This window comes from Papio anubis, chromosome 2 (assembly GCF_008728515.1).
Source record: "Papio anubis isolate 15944 chromosome 2, Panubis1.0, whole genome shotgun sequence".
Lineage (NCBI taxonomy): Eukaryota > Metazoa > Chordata > Mammalia > Primates > Cercopithecidae > Papio > Papio anubis.
In genome coordinates, this window is record NC_044977.1 from 71,860,724 (window position 1) to 71,880,990 (window position 20,267).

Genomic DNA, 20,267 nt, shown 5'->3' on the forward strand with positions numbered 1-20,267 from the left:
GGTAACAGCATGTATGGAGGCTGGTGATATCAAAAAGACAATTTGGCTTGCTTTGCTTTGGCATTGTCTGAAGTGTTAATATAGAGGTTTTGAAATCTGTTGTCAGACACTTCATAGGAGATTTTTGTCTCCATAGAGGGCTCTCAACGCTGTCTCCTCACTCACAAAATTCTAAGTTGACTGATTTACACAATTTCCCACCACAGATTCCTTTATTGCCCCCTCTAAGTACATGATTAGCATGACTCAGTTTTGAGAACTATGTTAGGTAATAGAGACACACAGTTTAATTACTACTCTATTTATTGTTACTTCTTGTTTGGCCCTATCTAGCTTTTCAGCCTTCTGTCTCTTGCAATTTTATTGTCCTATGGGTTTCCACCACCATGGTTTTCTCTCAATGTTTTGATCAAAACCCATGGCTTTTCTGCATGCTGTCTTCTATGCCTGCAATGCTGCTCACCCACTAGCTTGAGCTGTAACCTCACATTTCAGGCTTCCTGTCACGTCTTCATGGAAGTCTTCTTAGCTCCCCAATCTCCATTACATTCCTTGTTATTGCATCCTCTCCAAGGACAGAATTCTTATTCTTCTGAATGTGTGGTTTACTTGTATGTGTTTAGGCATGATTAAATTATGGTCTGTCTCTCCTGCTGTACTGTAGGTTCCATGAGAGCAAGGGACTGTCTTTGTTCAGCATTATGTGATTAAGCATTTGGCATAATTCCTGGCACATAGTCAATGCTCCAAAAGTAATTGCTGAATGAATGAATGAGTTAATAAGTCTCTCTAGCAGAGGAGATCACAAGTCAACAAAGATTATAGTACATTGCAGTGAGTTATGAGAAATGTTATACAGGCTGTTCCAAGGACCTAGAGGTGGGCATTATTAACTTTAGGCATAGTGTCTTCAGGAAGGACCTCTGGAATTGGTGATCTAAGTTGAGTAATGAAGAATCAGATGGTGTGAAGAAGGGGTATTGAGGCTGCATTTTAATCAGAGGGATTAACTAGGGTTGAGATATGAGTCTAGATAATGGCAGTCTTGAAATTAGGAAATGAGGAGAAATGGATGGATTTGGAATGTTTAAATACAGGGAACATGAATGCTGATGGTTTGTATGTTGGAGGAAGAGCTTAATCAGGAGGCTAGTGTGACTGAATGGTGTTATTGTTCTCCTAAGGAGCAAATATAAGAAGTGAACTGGTACTCTGAATCTTTCCTACCTTTGCTTCTGATCCTGTTTTCTGCCCATTATTTCCAGCAGTTCCCACATGGGGTCCCATATCTGTCCCTATCATGTCCCAGAAGAAATAATCTAACTTCTCTAAGGCATCAGGTTCCTCCCTTGTAAAGGGGGAATAGTAGTACCTATCTTATAAGGCTTTTATGAGGATGATATAAGTAATAAATTCAATATACAGGGTCTAGCATATAGTAAGAACTCAGTAACTACAAACCAGTAAAATTACCAGTTTCAGGCTACTACTCTAAGTAGTGTCCCATTTAGTTGAGAAGATCATTGCCAGCTGACATGGATGGACTTAACCTCCCTGGTTTGTAAAGAAAAGAGAACAAGGCAGATATCCAGAATGAGCCCATGATGAAAGGCAACATCTCCCATGAGATAGAGCTATGGGGAACACAGATAGGCTGCCTCCTGAAATCAGTATGTCAGTTTCAGGTGCCTCGAGGCATGCTGTGGAGCAATCTCTGCCGTTGAATTCCATGACCCCATGTATATTCTCAAAATAACTTCCCTTTTTACTTGAACCACTATCGAGAAGGTTTAGGTTTCTTGCACCTGGGAGAGCATTGATGAGAAGAGGCATTCAGTATAAAACAAAATTAGTGTGTAGGCACCAAAGGAGACCAGGAATGACAACTTCTAAGTTAGCATGTGCAGGTCATTCTAAATTTAAAGGATGTGACCTTCCTTTGAATGAGTGGCTAGTTAACTGCCCAATCATTTTACGAGCCTAAGTAATATTAATTGATAGTCCATTACATTTTACCCTCAATTTTTAAAATGATGCAATAACGAAAATACCAAGTAATATCAGATATTATTGGACTTGCTTTTCATTTCATAAGTGAAACAGGTGAAATGGGGAAGGTGAGCGTGTTCCACCAATGTCCTAGGTCAATTGATGATCTCAAACTCATCCGTTCTTACATAGTTGGTGCATAAGATTTCCTTCCCATGACTACTCCACCCATCTAGGAACCCAGGTTTCTCCTCTCATTTCCTGGGGGTCACCTATGCAGGGTAGGAGGCTAAGGAGGTCTAAGGATACCTGTGGTTTATGACTTTTGTTGGAAAATAAATGTGCAATATCTAGCTGCTCTTAATGGATGGTCTTCACTTGAAGGCAGCTAATAAAATGGCTTGAACAAAGTGTATTGAGCTGTCATGTACAGTGTTCTCTTGGCTGGAGGTTGGAGATATGGATCTTTAGGTAAAGTCACATCTCTCTGGTACTAGTCACAGATGGCCTTTACTCTAGTGGGCCACATCCCGCTACCCATGTGGTCCTTCCTTCCTCCTCTCCCTCTGCTCTCAACAGTCTGGGGAACATGAAAAAACTCATTCTTCAATTCTAAATCTGAGTACCTTAATAGGTTTTAAATTTAAATTCCACATGTTTGGGCCTCTCTTCTCTGGTTAGTGGGTGCATTAGTCCATTTTCATACTGCTATAAAGAAATACCCAAGACTGGGTAATGTATAAAGGAAAGAGGTTTAATGGACTATCATAGTTCCACATGGCTGGGGAGGCCTCATAATCATGGCAGAAGGCAAAGAAGGAGCAACAGCACAAATTACACAGTGGCAGCAAGAGAACATGTGCAGGGGAATTGCCTTTTATAAAACCATCAGATCTCATGAGACTTATTCACTATCACAAGAACAGCATGGGAAAACGCGTCCCCATTATTCAATTACCTCCCACTGGGTCCCTCCCATGACACATGGGGATTATGGGAGCTACAATTCAAGATGAGATTTGGGTGGGGACACAGCCAAACTGTATCAATGGGTAATTCATATCTTGTTGTTTGAACTTGTATGGGGGGGAGGTGGTAGGTTTTCAGAAATTCAGGGAGCTTCAGAGGATGGAGGAACATATATATCATTAATTTTTTAAAATATTACTCATCTGTATAAGTTTATACGCAAGTCCCAGAAGGGGATACAAGTTTTACTACTTCCTTATATAAAGTTATCAGATTCTTCCGCATAGAAATGTACCGGTATCCTCGGCAGCTTCCGGTGTTGTTGCAGAAGGACAGGGCTATAGATTTTCCTAGAAGTGTGAAATAATTCACAAGATGTGCTTGTTATTCATATGGACAGCCCATTAATAACACAGGACCCTAGAATCCTGCCTTATCTAGGCTGCAGCCCAGCTAAAGGGATGTGGAGCTGACTCCTTAGATTTAGAACAACATTTTTCCTGCTTTCTGGAAAAAGAAAGAATGAAAAGTGCTATCATATTAGAGAAGACCAGGTATTTGAAAACACCTGAGCTCTCTGGGAAAACCAATGACTTGGCGGCTACTTTGGAGAAATTTCTTTGTGAATTTGAGGTTATGTGTAAACAAGTTTATGGCAGCTAGGTAACTGACAAAGATTTCAGGTGTGCTGTGCCATGACCTCTCTCTCTCTCTCTCACACACACACGACATACACTGCATGACAGATGTTTATGCACAGAATTTTGCTTCTCTCAAGTGGCTATATTGATGGGCTTTACAATGAGACTTCTACATTAAGTCTAGGATATGCACTAAATATAATTTTATATATAGTTTTCACATTAAAATAACATCAAAATTCTTGAAATATTTCTTAGATGATACCCACAGTCATGAATCTGATCCTGTTGAGAAAATGCAGAGAATTAAACATCCAAGAGATGTTGCTAAAGTCATTGCAATTATACTGCACATAATTTGTATTATGTTCCCCAAACAGCCAGTCTAATCACAAAATTTCCTATTTATCATCTTCTTTTTTGGTGAATCTCAAAGAGAAGAATGGCTAACTAATTGAGTTTGTAAGTCATTTATCACCAAGTATGATTTAAATGTAATTTTTCTCTCTCTCTTCCTTAAGTCTGGGTATTACCAAACGTTTTATCTCTGCCTATTTGATTGATGAAACACTGTAGTTCAGTGTTTAATTTACATTTCTTCATCTGACTGATGGTAAGCATTTTTTCCATGTTTACCAGCCATTTTTATTTCTTTCAGTGAACTACTTAAGATATTTCCTTGTGCTAAAAAATTTAGGTTTAGGCCAGTCTATACAATATAATATCATTTGTATTTATAAAGTTTTACATGCCTGTATCTGTAGGCCTGCGTGTACCAAAATATTTTCTGTAAGGATATGTAGAAATATGACAAGGATCATTTCCTCTGGCAATTATGATGTGAGAGGATTAGTGAGAAAGAAAAAAAATGAAGAATTACTTTAATTTGTATTCTTTCTTTGTTAGGTTTATACACATACATTTCTTTTGTAAAAATTTTTAATTGACAAATAATTATGGGGTATGATGTGATGTTTTGATATATATTTCTATTATGGAATATATGCATACATTTATATTCACAACAGATTATATATACTACTTTGATTAAAGGGTATATTTTTCTACAAAATTTATTTTTTAGGAAAAAAAACTTATTTAAAGTTAGTTTATTCACTTGAAATTAGTGGGGAAATGACTGTATGAGCTAGTTACCACACATTCCATTGTCTTTAAGGATCAGGCAGGAAATCAACCTGTCAGAGCCCAGTGCAATAATAAGAAATAGTGAGCCTTGTAGGAAACTGGAGTGTTCCATTTAAAGGCATGCAAAGTCAATTTTTTCAATAGTCTGCCGACTTCAGGAACAGGTCTGAGAATGGTTTTTGTCAGTGGGCTGGCAACTGGCAACTGCTGCTCTAAAACAGAAAATAAACAAACAGAAAGATGACAACATCTGCTCTTGGACAGATACATATGATGACTGAATTCCAGTTGTCTTTGTTAGGAGGAACAAATGTAGACACCTATCTTTTATTAGGCACTATAAAAAGCTTTGACAGTTCTTGTACATTCATCCTCTTCTTCCTCTTATGGATGCAGACTTGGATCCCTCACACACCTGTACATGCTTAGGTGCCAAGTTGGGGACTAAATGCTGTTTCAAAGAGGATTTACATACGATTCAGAAAGTATGCCTGAAAATGTCATCACTTCACTAAAGATGCTATGCAAGGTCCTCTTCTAATAAGAACAATGAAATTTCCCTTTATAAATGTCTTCTGATAAAGTCATATGTGTTCAGCATTCCATCTACTAAACAAGCTTGGGTGTGTTTAAAAAGAACAAAGCAAGTTTCAAACAGAGACAGTTATGAAGGGACCACAGCCAGCCTTTGTGGCATGCATCCATGATCCACCACAGCAATTCATTATCTCAGTATTTCATTGTGTGTGGATGACAAGTAACAAATGGCAGAACCAAAATAGGTCATCTTCTCTGTCCCCTAAAACATTAAATATTTGTGAATATTGTGAATATTCACATTGTGAATAGGGGCTTAAGCTTTTTCATACTATGCTTGCTCTGGAAGTTCTCTAGATGATTTCCAAGCTGTAGTTGAGCCCAACATGTCACTGAGATACTATAAATCACATCAGTATAGGATCAGTTGTGTACTGTCTGGCCAGCCAGTCTTAGGAAACACACTGAGCTATCTACAGGCATCACACTATCCATTAACTCAGAAGACTTGAAAGATAATCCTGAGAAACAAATCATTGTACACAGACTCCACAGCATCATAGCCCCAAGTTTATTGCATGGAACTCTGAGGACTAGAGGAGATAAAAAAACATTACAGTTAAAAAGGTTCTAAAAGTTTGGGAAATACTGTGTTCAAGTTTAATAAGTTACTTGTCTGCAGAACTTCTCAGAGCCTTTAATACACTATCATGTTTTGGAAGGCTAAGCAGAGGCTACCATACATAATCCTTCTCACATATATCTCATGTTATTCTATGAAAAACTGTTGCTGAATTTCAAACTTCCTTCAATTCTCAAACCTTTTTCTCTACCATGGCTGTCTCTAGGAAATACGATGGTACGTGGTCAAGAAAATTGTATCATGTCTTTTCCCAAGGAGCAATCACCAGAAGGAACTTTTGCAGAAGTTCTTGTTGTAGAATAATGCCACTTGAAAAAAAAATTAAAGTTACATCTCTCAAATAAATTTTATTTTTAAAAAATAGTTATAAACTGTAAGACTGAATACAAACAGTCCTCGGGAAAAATGAATCAAGCCATCTTATGGATAGATGTATTAACGTTCCTTCTAAGCATTTATTAACTTCTCTCTTTTACTACCCTTAATCTCTGACTCTCTCTTTCTCATATGCTTTGTATGTTTCTTGCTCTCACTGTCTGGTCTGTCTTGCCTCCTTCTTGTCAGTCTGTCTTCCTGGGTCTAAGTCTTTATGTATCTCTTCTCTGTCTCATTTGCTCTTATCTTGGGGACTAAGTATGATGAGCCAGGAGCAAAATGTCCTGTTATGTTGTAAGTTTTGTTTCTTCACAGAAATAGCAGGATGACTTTTTCATTGTATTAACTAAAGATTTTTTTGTTTTGTTTTGTTTTAAACTTGGGTTTTCACTGCTGTGAAAGGAAGTTCTCTGATGTAACCTGGCCTTTTGCTGGTGATCCAGTAACTGGGTATATACCCAAAGGATTATAAATTATGCTGCTATAAAGACACATGCACATCGCATAAGCCGCTGCAGCACTATTCACAATAGCAAAGACTTGAATCAACCCAAATGTCCATCAGTGATAGATTGATTAAGAAAAATGTGGCAATATATACACCATGGAATACTCATGCAGCCATAAAAAAGGATGAGTTTGTGTCCCTTGTAGGACATGGATGCAGCTGGAAAACCATCATTCTTAGCAAACTATCACAAGAACTCAAAACCAAACACCGCATGTTCTCACTCATAGGTGGGAACTGAACAACAGATCACTTGACTCGAAGGGGAACATCACACAATCGGGCCTATCATGGGGAGGGGGGAAGGGGGAGGGGAGGGGAGACTTTCATTGGGATTTCTATACCTGATGTAAATGATTTAGGTGATGGTGCAGCACACCATGGCACAAGCATACATATGTAACAAACCCGTAATGTTATGCAATACGTGCACCTCACAACCTAAAGCATAACACACAAATAAATTCAAAAAAAAAAAAGAAGACAAGAATACCAGGTGAATGTTGCTAGTAATCAGTCATTGAAATGGTCATAATTTACATGGAAGGAGAAGAAAGACTTATGAACTTATCACGGAGACTTTTTCTTAATTACAGTGATGCTAAAATCCACAATGCCTTAAAGGACCTCCCTACTAACAACTAGTTAAATGCACCTCCCCATATTTGTCCACATCAGAAACAGATAAAAATTACATGAAAATAAAATCCCAAATAGAGAAAACTGCACAAAAATTTCACCACTCCCACTTGCTTAAACAATGAAGATTCAATCATTCTATAAAAACAAAAGCACTGAAAGAACTGCTTCTAATTGCTCCATAACAATGACCTAAGAAAGCGTAATCATCTTTATGACGTAGAAAGAAAAGGGGCAGGTATTGCCCAATGAACTGGGTGTTTCTGTAAGTATCCACATGGTTGGACTTACTTCCCTCTCACCCAGATATTTGGCATCTTATAAGAATGCCCTTGGAATACAACATGTGTTCATGTTAGTTAAGGGTTTGCCTATGCCTGATGAATGGTGAGCCCTGTAGACAGCCCTGGCTGACCCTCTGGCTCTGCCATGACTGGCTGTGTGATTTCTGAGCCAGTCACCAAATCTCTCTGGTCCTCAGTTTCCCGGCGAATAAAATGGAAATAATAGGAGGACACACCTTATAGGGTTAGAGTTAGAATTAAATAAGTGTATAGACTTAGAGTAGTTTGGAGAGTGGCACATAGTAAGCCTTAAAAAATGTAACTATTGTTTTTATTATTACTGATATTAATTATATTCCATTATTTTTACAACTTTGAGATCAATACTATTTTCATGCCCATTGCAGATTAATTAGAATCATAGAACATAACTTAATAAGCCCTCCAGAAATTTATTTTTGTTTGTTTTATATCATTGGTTTGGAAAAATTGTTCTCAAATAAATAGGTGTGCTTTGAATCATCATCCTCTTGTTTATGAATCTTTATTTGATTTTAACTTTTAGTCCCTGAGAAGTACTTGGAAATTAACAAAAGGCTGTAGGTAATATTTTTAGTTGTTCTCAACTAGAGATATTGAGTAGCATGCTACCTACTTCCATTTTGGGTTATAGATTAATTAAGTAATAATTAGGGTATAATGACTTACCTTCCTTCAGAATAGTGCTAGGCACAGGTTCAAGGATATAATGCTTTTATAAGTATTTATAAATGACTACTTCATAACTTAATTTGGCAAGTGTGTATTTTGGTGTTTTCAATTATTAGAAAATAGAATATCATTTTTGAAACAAAAGAACACCACTTAAAATTTTCTCCAAATCTATATTATACTTTTGAATAAGCTGCTAAAGTTTTACCCCAAATTTTCTGTTCTATTTTCAATAATCTGCTCTCAGATTCTCAATCTTAAAGCAATCCAATATATGCTTCTTTTAAAATGATAGCTGTTCTCTTGTTTTTAAAACACTGTAAAAGGAAACTGACCTGCAATTTCAGAGGAAGACAAATAAGAGCAATTGGAACATTTACCATGGGAGATTCACTGCATAAGTCAGAATATGTTTAGGACAAACGTGGTGTATAAATTATCAACTGCTGTCATGCAGAGAAGTTGATGCCTGTCTAAGGGAACTGAGATTGGGAATGCAAGAAACACTGCAAATGCCATAAAGCAGAGAGGATAGTTAAATAAATGGTGTATCCACCTCTGAAAAACCCATATAGCTATTAAAAATAATTTTTTGAAGAATATGTATTCACTTGGGAAATGGTCATCATATATTAAGTGAAACAAGCCATCCATAAAACTTTGCTACAGCATTTTAGTTCAATAAAATACCTACAATATGAGTTTGTTCTTTAATAGCGGGGTAAGACTGGAAGGACATATGTTATCTTACAATGTAGTAATAATCCCTGGGCAATGATATCATGGGTGATTTTAGTGCATGGATGTATCTCTGAAGTTTTCAAAATTCCTATTATAAACATGCATTCCTGAAGATGACTTACCAGTATTAGTAATATCCACGATAATTAGTTTGAAGCATTTCCAAGAAAAGATGATGGCTAAAATTCCACCATATTCAATTAATATGGAACAAAACTCATATAAAAAGTTTCTCTCTAAGGATTATCCACATTTACTAGTCAGAAAACAGATATTATCATTTAGTGAGCCTTTGACAGGAGTCAGACATTGTGCAAAAAATATTATATAGAAGATTTCCTTAATCCTCGGAACAATCTTAAATAGTAGAAATGCCTATAATCCCTGTTTTACAGATGAACAAACTGAGTTTAGGAAGCAAATTAATCATTCTATCAAAAATACAGACGAGGAAGCTGAGGTTAGAAAGCAAATGTCATTCCATCAAAAATGTCATTCTACCAGTAACAGTTACAGCTGTGATTCCATCCAGGTATATCAAATTTCTCAGTCCATGATGTTAATAACTACACTGAAATTTTAATTTATATTCATACTTTATATTTAATTTTCATTCAGAGATCCAGGCCACCAAAACAATTTTGATCATAGCAACACAATAGATTTGTCCATACATGCCAATGGATTGAAGGATTTTGGAGTAGAATGTTACCAAAAATATAAGCAATAAACATGAGAATAAAGAACACTCAATACTTTATTGACTTTTACCTGGAAGACAGAAAGGATAGCCCTTTCGTTTGAACCAACCACACCAAAGAGTTCAGATTTTCCAAAGTCGAACAAAGTTTTCCTGAGATAAAAATATTACTGTTATGTGGCTTAACTTCTCACAAATCTTAGGGCTAGATACCATTTCCCGCTCTGTCAGCATAAGCAAAGCATTGCATGTTGTGTTTTATATCCAAATCCTAAAGGTAATTCTATTTCTAGATCATTAGAGATAAAAATGAACTGGAAACAAAATGAAGATTTATAGTTAACGGCTTCAAGGCTTTCTTTGGCAAAGAACATGAGAAACCATCATGGTTTTGTTTTATAATGCTTATTGGCTTCTAGGCCAAGAGTTTCTTCTTTAAGAGAGAGGGAAATAGCTTTACTCATCTAACTGCCTGCCTTCCCTGCATTAGAGGTGCTCACTGTGTTGACTGTAGTGTAGAGTAAGTAAATAATCATAGTGCTAGTTTTTCAACCTCAGTATCATTGACATTTTGAGCTGGAGAATTCTTCATTGTGGGGATTCAGGGGAGCAGGGGTTGTCCTGTGTATTGCAGGATGTTCAATAGGATTCATGGCCTCTACCCACTAGATATCAGTAGCAGCTCCCTTGTTGTAACAAATGTGTAGACCTAAATATCTCCAGACATTATCAAATGATCCCTGGGAGAAATTGCCCCAGTTGAAAACTAGCCCCAGTATATCCCCAAACTTGACTTTTCTACATCCTTTAAAAAACAGTTTGACCTGACTGGGCGTGGTGGCTCATGCCTGTAATCCTAGCACTTTGGTAGGCCTAGGCAGGAGGGTTGTTTGAGCCCTGGAGTTCGAGACAAGCCTAGGCTACATAGCACGACCTCGTCTCTACAGAAAATAAAAGAAAAATTAGGCTGAGGGAGAATGTTTGCTTGAGCCCGGGAGTTTGAGGCTGCAGTAAGCCACGATGGTGTCATGGCATACTACCTGGGTGACAGAGCAAGACCCTGTCTCTAAAAAATAAAAATAAAATAGCTTGACCTTCCCATGGCATATAATTGACAGCTGTATATGCCACATAAGCTTGCTCCTCTGACTGTGACTAGTTGGGCAAAGGTTGACGCATTGGCCTAACTTGGGCCAATCACATCTTGTCTTCTCAGACAATGTATTAAGACACAGATACTGAGTCAAATGTATATGTGCCCTGAAGCAATACAATCATGCTAAGAGAGATTGGAGTCAGTACCATGGAAGTAAAAGCCTTATATCATTCTCTAATTTATGAGAAGGTAAAAATAAAAATCTTGAAAAGAGACAGTCTACACAGGAGAGAATTAGGCAAACAGAGATCAGAGACAGTATGTTCCATGAACAAAGAAAATGAGATGACAGCTGCCTGAAGAACTTACAAATTCCAAGAGGTTTGGCTGAATTTCCTATAAGTGTTTCACCGAGATTCCTTTATTTCCTTAAAATACTTCCTCTTTACTTAGCCTAGCTTGAGTGTGTTTCTCTTTCTAACCACCTACTGATCCATAATGAAAATACATAACATGAATCGATCTAGAAGGTGTCCTTCCTTATCTATATCTAGAGGAAGAACAATGAACACCAAGCCAAGGGATTCAGGTTCAATGTCCTGTTATGTGAACTAAGCAAGTGACTCATTTCTTTGAGTCCTCCTCCTGATTTCTTAAATAAAGGATTTGAAAATCAATGCACACCCAGCTCTAAATTATGAAACACAAAGATGGGAGGAGAGATTTATAGTCCCTTTGCACCTTGGACTCATTGTTTGGCAGTAACATATAAAATTGTCTTAAAGGTGGTGGTCTAAATTTGGTATTAGAGTCCATTATGCTGGGCTGAAGAGTCATTCGAGCCATGGGTTATCAACCATGGGATGAATGGAACACTATTCAACCCTTCCAAGCCTCGGTTTCTACATGTTGAAAATGGTAGAGAAAAATGTATCTCCTTATGCTAATCAGTTTCCATGGTGCCCCCCAATGATCCCTGCCTGCTGGTCTTCCAGCCCTTGTAGTCTACCACCACAATGAATAGGGGCTGGTGGGTATAACCTGTAGGATATTGTGGAAATAACAAAGTGTAACTTCTGAGGTGACGTATAAAGGCTTCTGTATTGTTTTTCTTGGATTACTCACTCTGAGGGAAGGCAGCTACTTCAAGCTTTTTACACCAAGCTTTTTATGAGAGGGTGTTCACAAGGCAAGGAACCAAGACCACCTCCCAATAGCCATGTGAACAAGCCTTCTTAAAACCATTCTGCCATATCAGTCAAACCTTCAGATCTTGACTGCAACCACATGAGATGCTCTAAGCCAGAACCTCATAAGTTTAATTCGTGACCCACAGAAACTACGACATAATATTTTCTGTCTTAAGCTGTTAAGTTTTGGGATCTGTTATATCGCAATAAAGAAAAAATATACTGCTTTGTCGAATTGTTGGAAGGATTAAATAAAATAATGCATGAGAAGTGTTTAGCACAGGATTTGACCCATACTGAGGACTCAGGACAATTCTATTTATTCATCAATTTTTCTGGAGCACCCAGAGTGGTACCTGGCATATAGTAAGTGCTCATTAAATATGTGTTGAATGAATGTTAGGTGTTGCTATATTTATTATCATTATCGCCATCATCATTCTCTATAGCCTCAGTCCAAAATCATTTCCCAAATGAGCTGGACCTTCAAGTTTCTTGACCTGAAAAAAATTCCTTTACCCTAATTTGCTCTAAAAAAATTTCAAAATAAAGCTATTTGAAACCCCAGAACCCAGAAGTTTAGTTCATTTTGTGCTGCTATAATGGAATATCTGAGACTGAGTACTTTATAATGAATAGAAATTTATCAGCTCACAGTACTAAAGGCTAGGAAGTACAAGATGAAGGCATCAGGTAAGGGTCTTCTTGCCGCATCATCACATGATGAAAGACAGAAAGACAAGTGTGCAAGAGAAGTATACACTTACCCTTTTATATTAGCATTAATTCTACCCATAAGGGCAGGCTCCCTGATATGACTTGGATTTATGTTCCTGTCCAAATCTCATGTCAAATTGTAATCCCCAGTGTTGGAACAGGGGCCTGGTGAGAGGTGCCTGGCTCATGGAGGCAGACTTCCCCCTTGCTGTTCTTATGATAGTGAGTGAGTTCTCACAAAATCTTGTTGTTTAGAATTGTGTAGTACCTCCTCCTTTGCTCTCTTCCTCCTTTCTTGGCCATGTAAGACGTGCTTGCTTCTGCTTTACTTTCTGCCATGATTGAAAGTTTCCTGGGGCCTCCGTAGCCATGCTTCCTGTACAGCCTGTGGAGCCATGAGCCAATTAAGCCTCTTTTCTTTATAAATTACCCAGTCTCAGGTATTTCCTTATAGCAGTGTGAGAATGGACTAATACAGTTCCTCACAGCCCAACCACCTCCCAAAGGTCCCACCTCTCAATGCTGCAATGGCAAGCAAATTTCAACATGGATTTTTTGGGGAAAAAACATTGAAATCATAGCACCAGAGAAAAAAGAATTCAAACTCTACTGAGGCTGGCAATTGTATAACCTTTTAACACTTTGGATGCACCTTGTTCATTAACTGGAACCATAATAGATAAAATGAGAAATTACATTAGGTACAGTGAATGCCATATGAACTTTTCAAGAGGTAAAGCCAGGTACCTACCATCAACACAGGAAGGCCGATTTCTTGTTGTTCCAGCCACTTTTCCAGGTAGACAGGAACACTTTACTGTTTGTGACCTCTCCTCAATGCGATTCTTATTACAACATCGGTGTGCTGCTATCACCTCACATGTCCCTCCTTCTGGCAAGAGAGAAAGAACAGGGACACTGATTAGAAATAACTCAGTGACTATTCGAGCCTCTGGGAGTACATGTAGAGAGGTTGAGGAAAGTAATTGAAATTATAGAAACAGTTTTCATGAAATATAATTACAAAAGGACTCTCTTCTACTATATGTAATCACAGAGAGGACAGTGCTGTACTTCCAAAGCAACAAAGAATACCAATGGATAGCCCTCAAGATGTGGCAATTCTGGGCTGTAGGTATTGAGAGGCAGTAAAGCAATGAATGCCTGGAACTAACACACCCAATAAAGATGCTGCCTGATTTAAATGCATATTTTGGGAGCCATCTTTTGTGTTATCATCAGATTTAAGATTCTCTGAGCTCTCTCTATTGACAACTGACACTCCAGTGATACAGAAGCTACAGTGCCAGAAAAACTGCCCAGAAATCAGCTCTCCTTTCCATTGCCTGCCTACTTCAAGGGGGCTAAATAGAAAATCTATTCGGGATATATTTCCCAAATCTAGACTTCATCCACAAATGAAAGAAAGAATTGCCGGAGAAAATGGGTAGGTGCTTTAACCAATGTCTCAAACTGCAGGCCTGGTCATATAGCTTGACTTAATTGTAACAGTTCATCCATGCATTCATCAGAATGTATTGGCAAACTAATGTGTGTCACCCTCCACTAGGTTCTTAGCAGGTGAACTGCCGGCTCCGTGTAAAGGTTGATAAGCATCCAAGTGGGTCTTTCTGGCCTACAGGAAATCAGCTAAGCCAGATCTCTAGGGACACACAAAAGATACACCAAGTGACCAGAAAGCAGGAGTCAACTTTCTCAACATCAAGTTTGGAGTTCAGAATAGACCCGGTCCACTTAGGATTCTTGGCATTTAGGATGCAGTTGGCAAAAATTCACCAAGCATTTGTTAAGCAACCTCTATATACAAATTACTGTGTGATAAACTATATGGATGATAATACATCCCGTGTACGCAGAGGATACATATGGACACTTCGAAAACGTTGTAAAAAAGAAAAGGAGGGAGAAAGGAAGGAGAGAAGACTTAAGAGACAGCTTCATCCTTTCATCCTGTCCTCTGAGAACTGTGTAATGCAGTGATCCTCAGTGCAGTGGTGGCGAGGTGTGATGCTGCTCCCTCCCCGCTAATAATAGCTGGCCAGTTTGGAGATATTTCTGATTGTCATCACTGGTTGGAGCACACTGCTACTTGTATCTTTCAGGAAGGAAGCAGGGCTATGTTAAGCATCCCACAATGCCCAGGATGGCCTCCCATAGAAACAATGATCTGGCCTAAAAGATCAATATTGTGAAGATGTCAAGAAACCCTGGCCTAACATGAAAGAAACACAAGAGTCTCTGATTTTGAGTAGACTAATTATGTTTCTCTCCATGGGAGGGAAGAGTTCAGGCTTTCACATCAGCCTCTTTTAGTTTGAATCTCAGCTCTGTCACTTACTGAATGCCTTAGTTTCCTCACCTGTAAAATGGGAATAATAGTAACACCTGTATCACAGGGTTGTGTGAGTAAAAACAGAGAGAACACATGTAAAAGGGTTAGTGCTGAGCCTGACACATGGTAAAGAGTCTGTATATGCTTCCTATAATAAGAATACCAGAGTGACTGGATATTATTCATATCTTTGTAGGTGCCAACAAAGGTATAAATTTATATCTTTGGTGCCAACAAAGATATAAATTTTTATCTTTGGTGCCAACAAAGATATAAATAACACACTTTCTGTCTTAGAGGGATTGAAAATATGGTTTCTCCCGGAATACTCACTCCTACCTCCCATCCCTCCAACCTCCTCACTCTGACATAAATGATTTTACCAGTTAACTCTCCTTAGAGCTCAACTCAAAGGTCAGTTCCTTAGAGAATGTTCCTCACTTACACCATTGTTCATTCTATTAGCACCCTACACATTTCCTGTGTGTAGTTGTTCATGTCTGTGCCCTAGCCAAACTGTAAGCTTGATTGGGGTCAAGGTCATCGCTTGTTTCCTCACAGCAATGAATGGGAATTTTTGGAAAGAAGGACTGGTGTGGTACAGGTATTTCTCTAGGGCAACCACCTTGGTAAGCTGTGTACAGGAGGAGTTGGAGAAGTACAAGGTAGCAAAGGAGAAGAATTAAATGGCTCTTGCAAAACACTGAGTAGAAGAAAGAAGGCTGCAACTTGCTCATGGAAGAGTGCCTTACTATCTCCACATGCACAACACTGAGATTCGAGTTAATGGAATAGGGCTAATCATATATTACACTCTTTAACTCAGACACCTGCAATCATGTCACTTTAGCTTATAATTGTCAGCTACAAATACCCTCGGTCAAGTCAGTAATAGCTAGTTCAACACTTCACGAAAATGCCACTAATTTTAACATCACCTCTTGGCTCTAATACAAGAGTGGAGCAATATTTATGATTGAAAATGGCACAAGGCACATGAAAGCTCTCAGGATGTATTTTGAATCTCATATGATTTACAGTCAAGTCAACGGACACAATGACAGACATGCCAGATTGCCTGAGTTACTGCACTGAGTTAAATAATACTGACAACAAGGTGGGCACTGAAGGTCCAAAGCCTGTCCCTCATGGCACTGCTGTCAATGAGAAAAAGGAATGCTTCTCTGCCACTCTTCGAGCTCACTGCCATTTCTGGAGCTCTGATTTGGATGCTGGACGCTATATTAATTATACACATTCCAGCAACATTACAAAGTATTGTCCCCACTTTACACATGAGAAGCTGAGGCTCAGAGGGGTTGAATAACTTGCCCAGAATCACGTAAGTGTGACCCCCATCTACTAGATCCCCAAACTCATGCTTTTTGCATCTTTTCACAAGTGGTTGTTCCTTGTGGTTGAAAAACTTCCAAGAAAAAGTTTGACACTTGGCTTAGAAAGGTTATCAAGGTTGAATATCCGAGCCACCCCTCCTCCCCCAGTTGTGACTCTGACCTTATTCGTTTTGTTTGTTTGTTCTGAGATGGCGTTTCCCTCCTGTTGCCCAGGCTGGAGTGTAATGGCACAATCTCGGCTCACTGCAACCTCTGCCTCCCGGGTGCAAGTGATTCTCCTGCGTCAGCCTCCTGAGTAGCTAGGGTTACAGACATGCACCACCATGCCCAGCTAATTTTTTTGTATTTTTAGTAGAGACAGGGTTTCTCCATTTTGGTCAGGATGGTCTTGAACTCCCGACATCAGGTGATCCACCGACATCAGGTGATCGGCCTCCCAAAGTGCTGGGATTATAGGCATGAGCCACCACTCCCGGCCGATTTGTTATGACTCTCTCTCTCCTTCCCTTTCCTCCATGGACACTGTTTTGACAGTTACTGCATGAGCACCCTAGGCACATACCCCATGAGGGTCACTGTATCACCTGAGACACACTCCCAACAGATCTCTGGCTCACCCACTCCCGACTCCATCATTGCTCAAATGTCACTTAATAAGAGGCACACTTGACACTTGTCTACTCAAAATAAATCATACTCCCCTTAGCCAGTACTCATGAGCTCCCTTGTTTTATGTCCCCTCACTCCCCTGCGCCCAACACCTGTAACTTTCAAACACAGTATATAATTTTCTCATGACATTATTGTCCATGTGTCCCATTGGAAATCAAACTCCTCCAGAACATGGATTCTTATTGTTTTATGTATTCAACAACGTGTGGAATATTATTATCAAGGTTTAAAATGTGTTTTTAACACATATTTTATTTAATTTTCAAAGCAGTTCAAAGATGGAGGTAGAACTATTATTATTTCAATTTTCTAGAGATGATGCAGACTTAGAGCAAGAAATATAGCCATGCAACCAATGGTAATAATAATAGTATTAAAGAAATTAATCATTTACTGAGTTTTTCCTATGCGCCCAATACCATAATAAACACATCACAAATCTTTATTTTACAGGAGAAGCAACTGTGACCAAGAGTGTCTTAGAAACTTGCCCATGTTTCAACCTACAGAATGGGAGAAAATTTTTACAATCTACCCATCTGACAAAGGGCTAATATCCAGAATCTACAAAGAACTTAAACAACTTTACAAGAAAAAATCAACCCCATCAAAAAGTGGGCAAAGGATATGAACAGACACTTCTCAAAAGAAGACATTTATGCAGCCAACAGACACACAAAAAAATGCTCGTCATCACTGGTCATCAGAGAAATGCAAATCAAAACCACAGTGAGATACTATCTTATACCAGTTAGAATGGTGCTCATTAAAAAGTCAGGAAACAACAGATGCTGGAGAGAAAGTGGAGAAATAGAAACGCTTTTACACTGTTGGTGGGACTGTAAACTAGTTCAACCATTGTGGAAGACAGTGTGGCCATTCCTCAAGGATCTAAAACTAGAAATACCATTTGACCCAGCCATCCCATTACTTGGCATATAACCAAAGGATTACAAATCATGCTGCTATAAAGATACATGCACATGTATGTTTATTGCAGCACTATTCACAATAGCAAAGACGTGGAACCAAAAATTTCCATCAATGATAGACTGGATTAAGAAAATGTGGCACATGTACACCATGGAATACTATGCAGCCATAAAGCAGTATGAGTTTATGTACTTTGTAGGGACATGGATGCAGCTGGAAACCATCATTCTGAGCAAAGTATCACAAGGACGGAAAACCAAACACCGCATGTTCCCACTCATAGGTGGGAATTGAACAATGAGAACACCTGGACACAGGATGGGGAACATCACACACCAGGGCCTGTCATGGGGTGGGGGGAAGGGGGAGGGAAGCATTAGGAGATATACCTAATGTAAATGATGAGTTAACGGGTGCAGCACACCAATATGGCACATGTATACATATGTAACAAACCTGCACATTGTACACATGTACCCTAGAACTTAAAGTATAATAATAATAAAAAAGAATATCCAAACAAACTTAAAATGCAAAAAGAAAAAGAAACTTGCCCATGTTTTACCTAGCAAGGAGCCAATAGCATTGAGACCAGAACCCAGACCCTCATCCCATATACAGTGCTCTTTCCCCTGTCCCACCCTCACATACATGATGTCATTTCCTTGAAAAAGGGAGAAAAGCTTGGTAACTGGGAAATGACGAATGCTCCATTTTCATTAAAGACTTGTATATAAAGTCAACGACCCCAGGGCATATCTTCCTTAGACGCACAGATGGTGGCTTTGCACACAGGAGGCCAGGAAGGTGTTGCTCTAAATAACAGGCTTGTCGGTTTTGACAAGTTGAACTATGGCCTCAATTACACATGCTGCTCAGGTACACTGGCGCAGAGCCCAGAACTAGGTCTTGGTAGACACAGTGGAACCCCACAGGACCCCAACAGTTGGAAGATCTGATTGGCCCATCATACCTAAATCTCATTCCCAAAGTTTATGTTGTGACAGATCTAGCCACAGTCAAATGGAGCAATTTAATCTTTCAATCTATCCTGCCCATGGAAGCCTGGACTTGTATTAAAAAACTAAAAATATTAGCTCTTTGGCAGGAAAATTCACACTTACAACTTTGCTCTGAAGATACATTTTGTGGGGCTTTATGGATTATCCAAGGGGGCTCAGTTACCTCCACTCTAAGAAAGGAGATAAGCTATTTTTAAAATTCAGTATAATAATCTATTCTTCACAGAGATTCTTCTACTAATGAAAAAGTGAAATCAATCATACTTAGGTGATTATCAGCTATCTAAAGGAAGTATTAAATGACAAATATTTGATTGATACATTATTAACTAAAGGCTAGGCTTTATTCACAGATTCTTTTAGCTTTTACGTAATATACTTTCCTGTTTCAGGGTCCCATCAAAGATACCACATTACGTTCAGATGGGTAGACGAATGAACAAAATGAAAAATGAATAACAAATCTGTCATGGATTTCTGAATGATCAAATGATATGGAACCTAACCGAGAGGGGTGTATACCTTTGGTATAGCAGAGTATATATACAGAGTATAGTAAGCTTGTAAAATACACACCTTCCCCCATTCCTATGTGTTTTTCACTTCTTGGCTATATCAAGAGCTCACCTTTACTTGGGTCCACCAGTGAGAAGGTGATCAAATTCTATAAGGATATAAAAGGACATAAAATTCTTATTATAACCACAGAGATAAAATTTTTCAAGACTCCCTCGGACAAAAAGGTTCTACTTATCTACTGCCCCCATCAGCTGGCTTCTTGGAAAAGGAGAAAGGAAACCAAAATGTTCCCCAGAGTTGCTCCCAATGAAAGGGAAGAGTTAAGTTTGTCATACCCTTTCTGGAAATTAGAAAATGTCCATTTTAATCCAATGTATCTGCATTTTAAGGTTTACCTTGTGAACTATCCTTTCAAACTTAACTGCCAAGGTCATTTCAAACTGATAATATTTGTCATTGCAATGTCTTTCAGACTTTTCCTTGGTGTCAATACCTATCCATTTCTAAATTTCATCTCAATCCAAGTC

General features: G+C 38.6%; 1 protein-coding gene across 3 annotated transcripts in view; it reads right to left on the bottom strand.

Moving 5' to 3' along the window:
- TAFA1 (TAFA chemokine like family member 1) overlaps nt 1-20,267 on the bottom strand; it is a 561,966-nt gene that overhangs the window by 123,745 nt on the left and 417,954 nt on the right. For 2 of the 3 annotated variants that reach the window (XM_003894210.5, XM_003894211.5), the window contains exon 3: nt 13,638-13,778. In XM_003894210.5, the coding sequence (XP_003894259.1) occupies nt 13,638-13,778 (141 nt within the window). The remainder of the gene's footprint in view (nt 1-13,637; nt 13,779-20,267) is intronic. The other variant, XM_031663208.1, reaches the window with a different exon arrangement.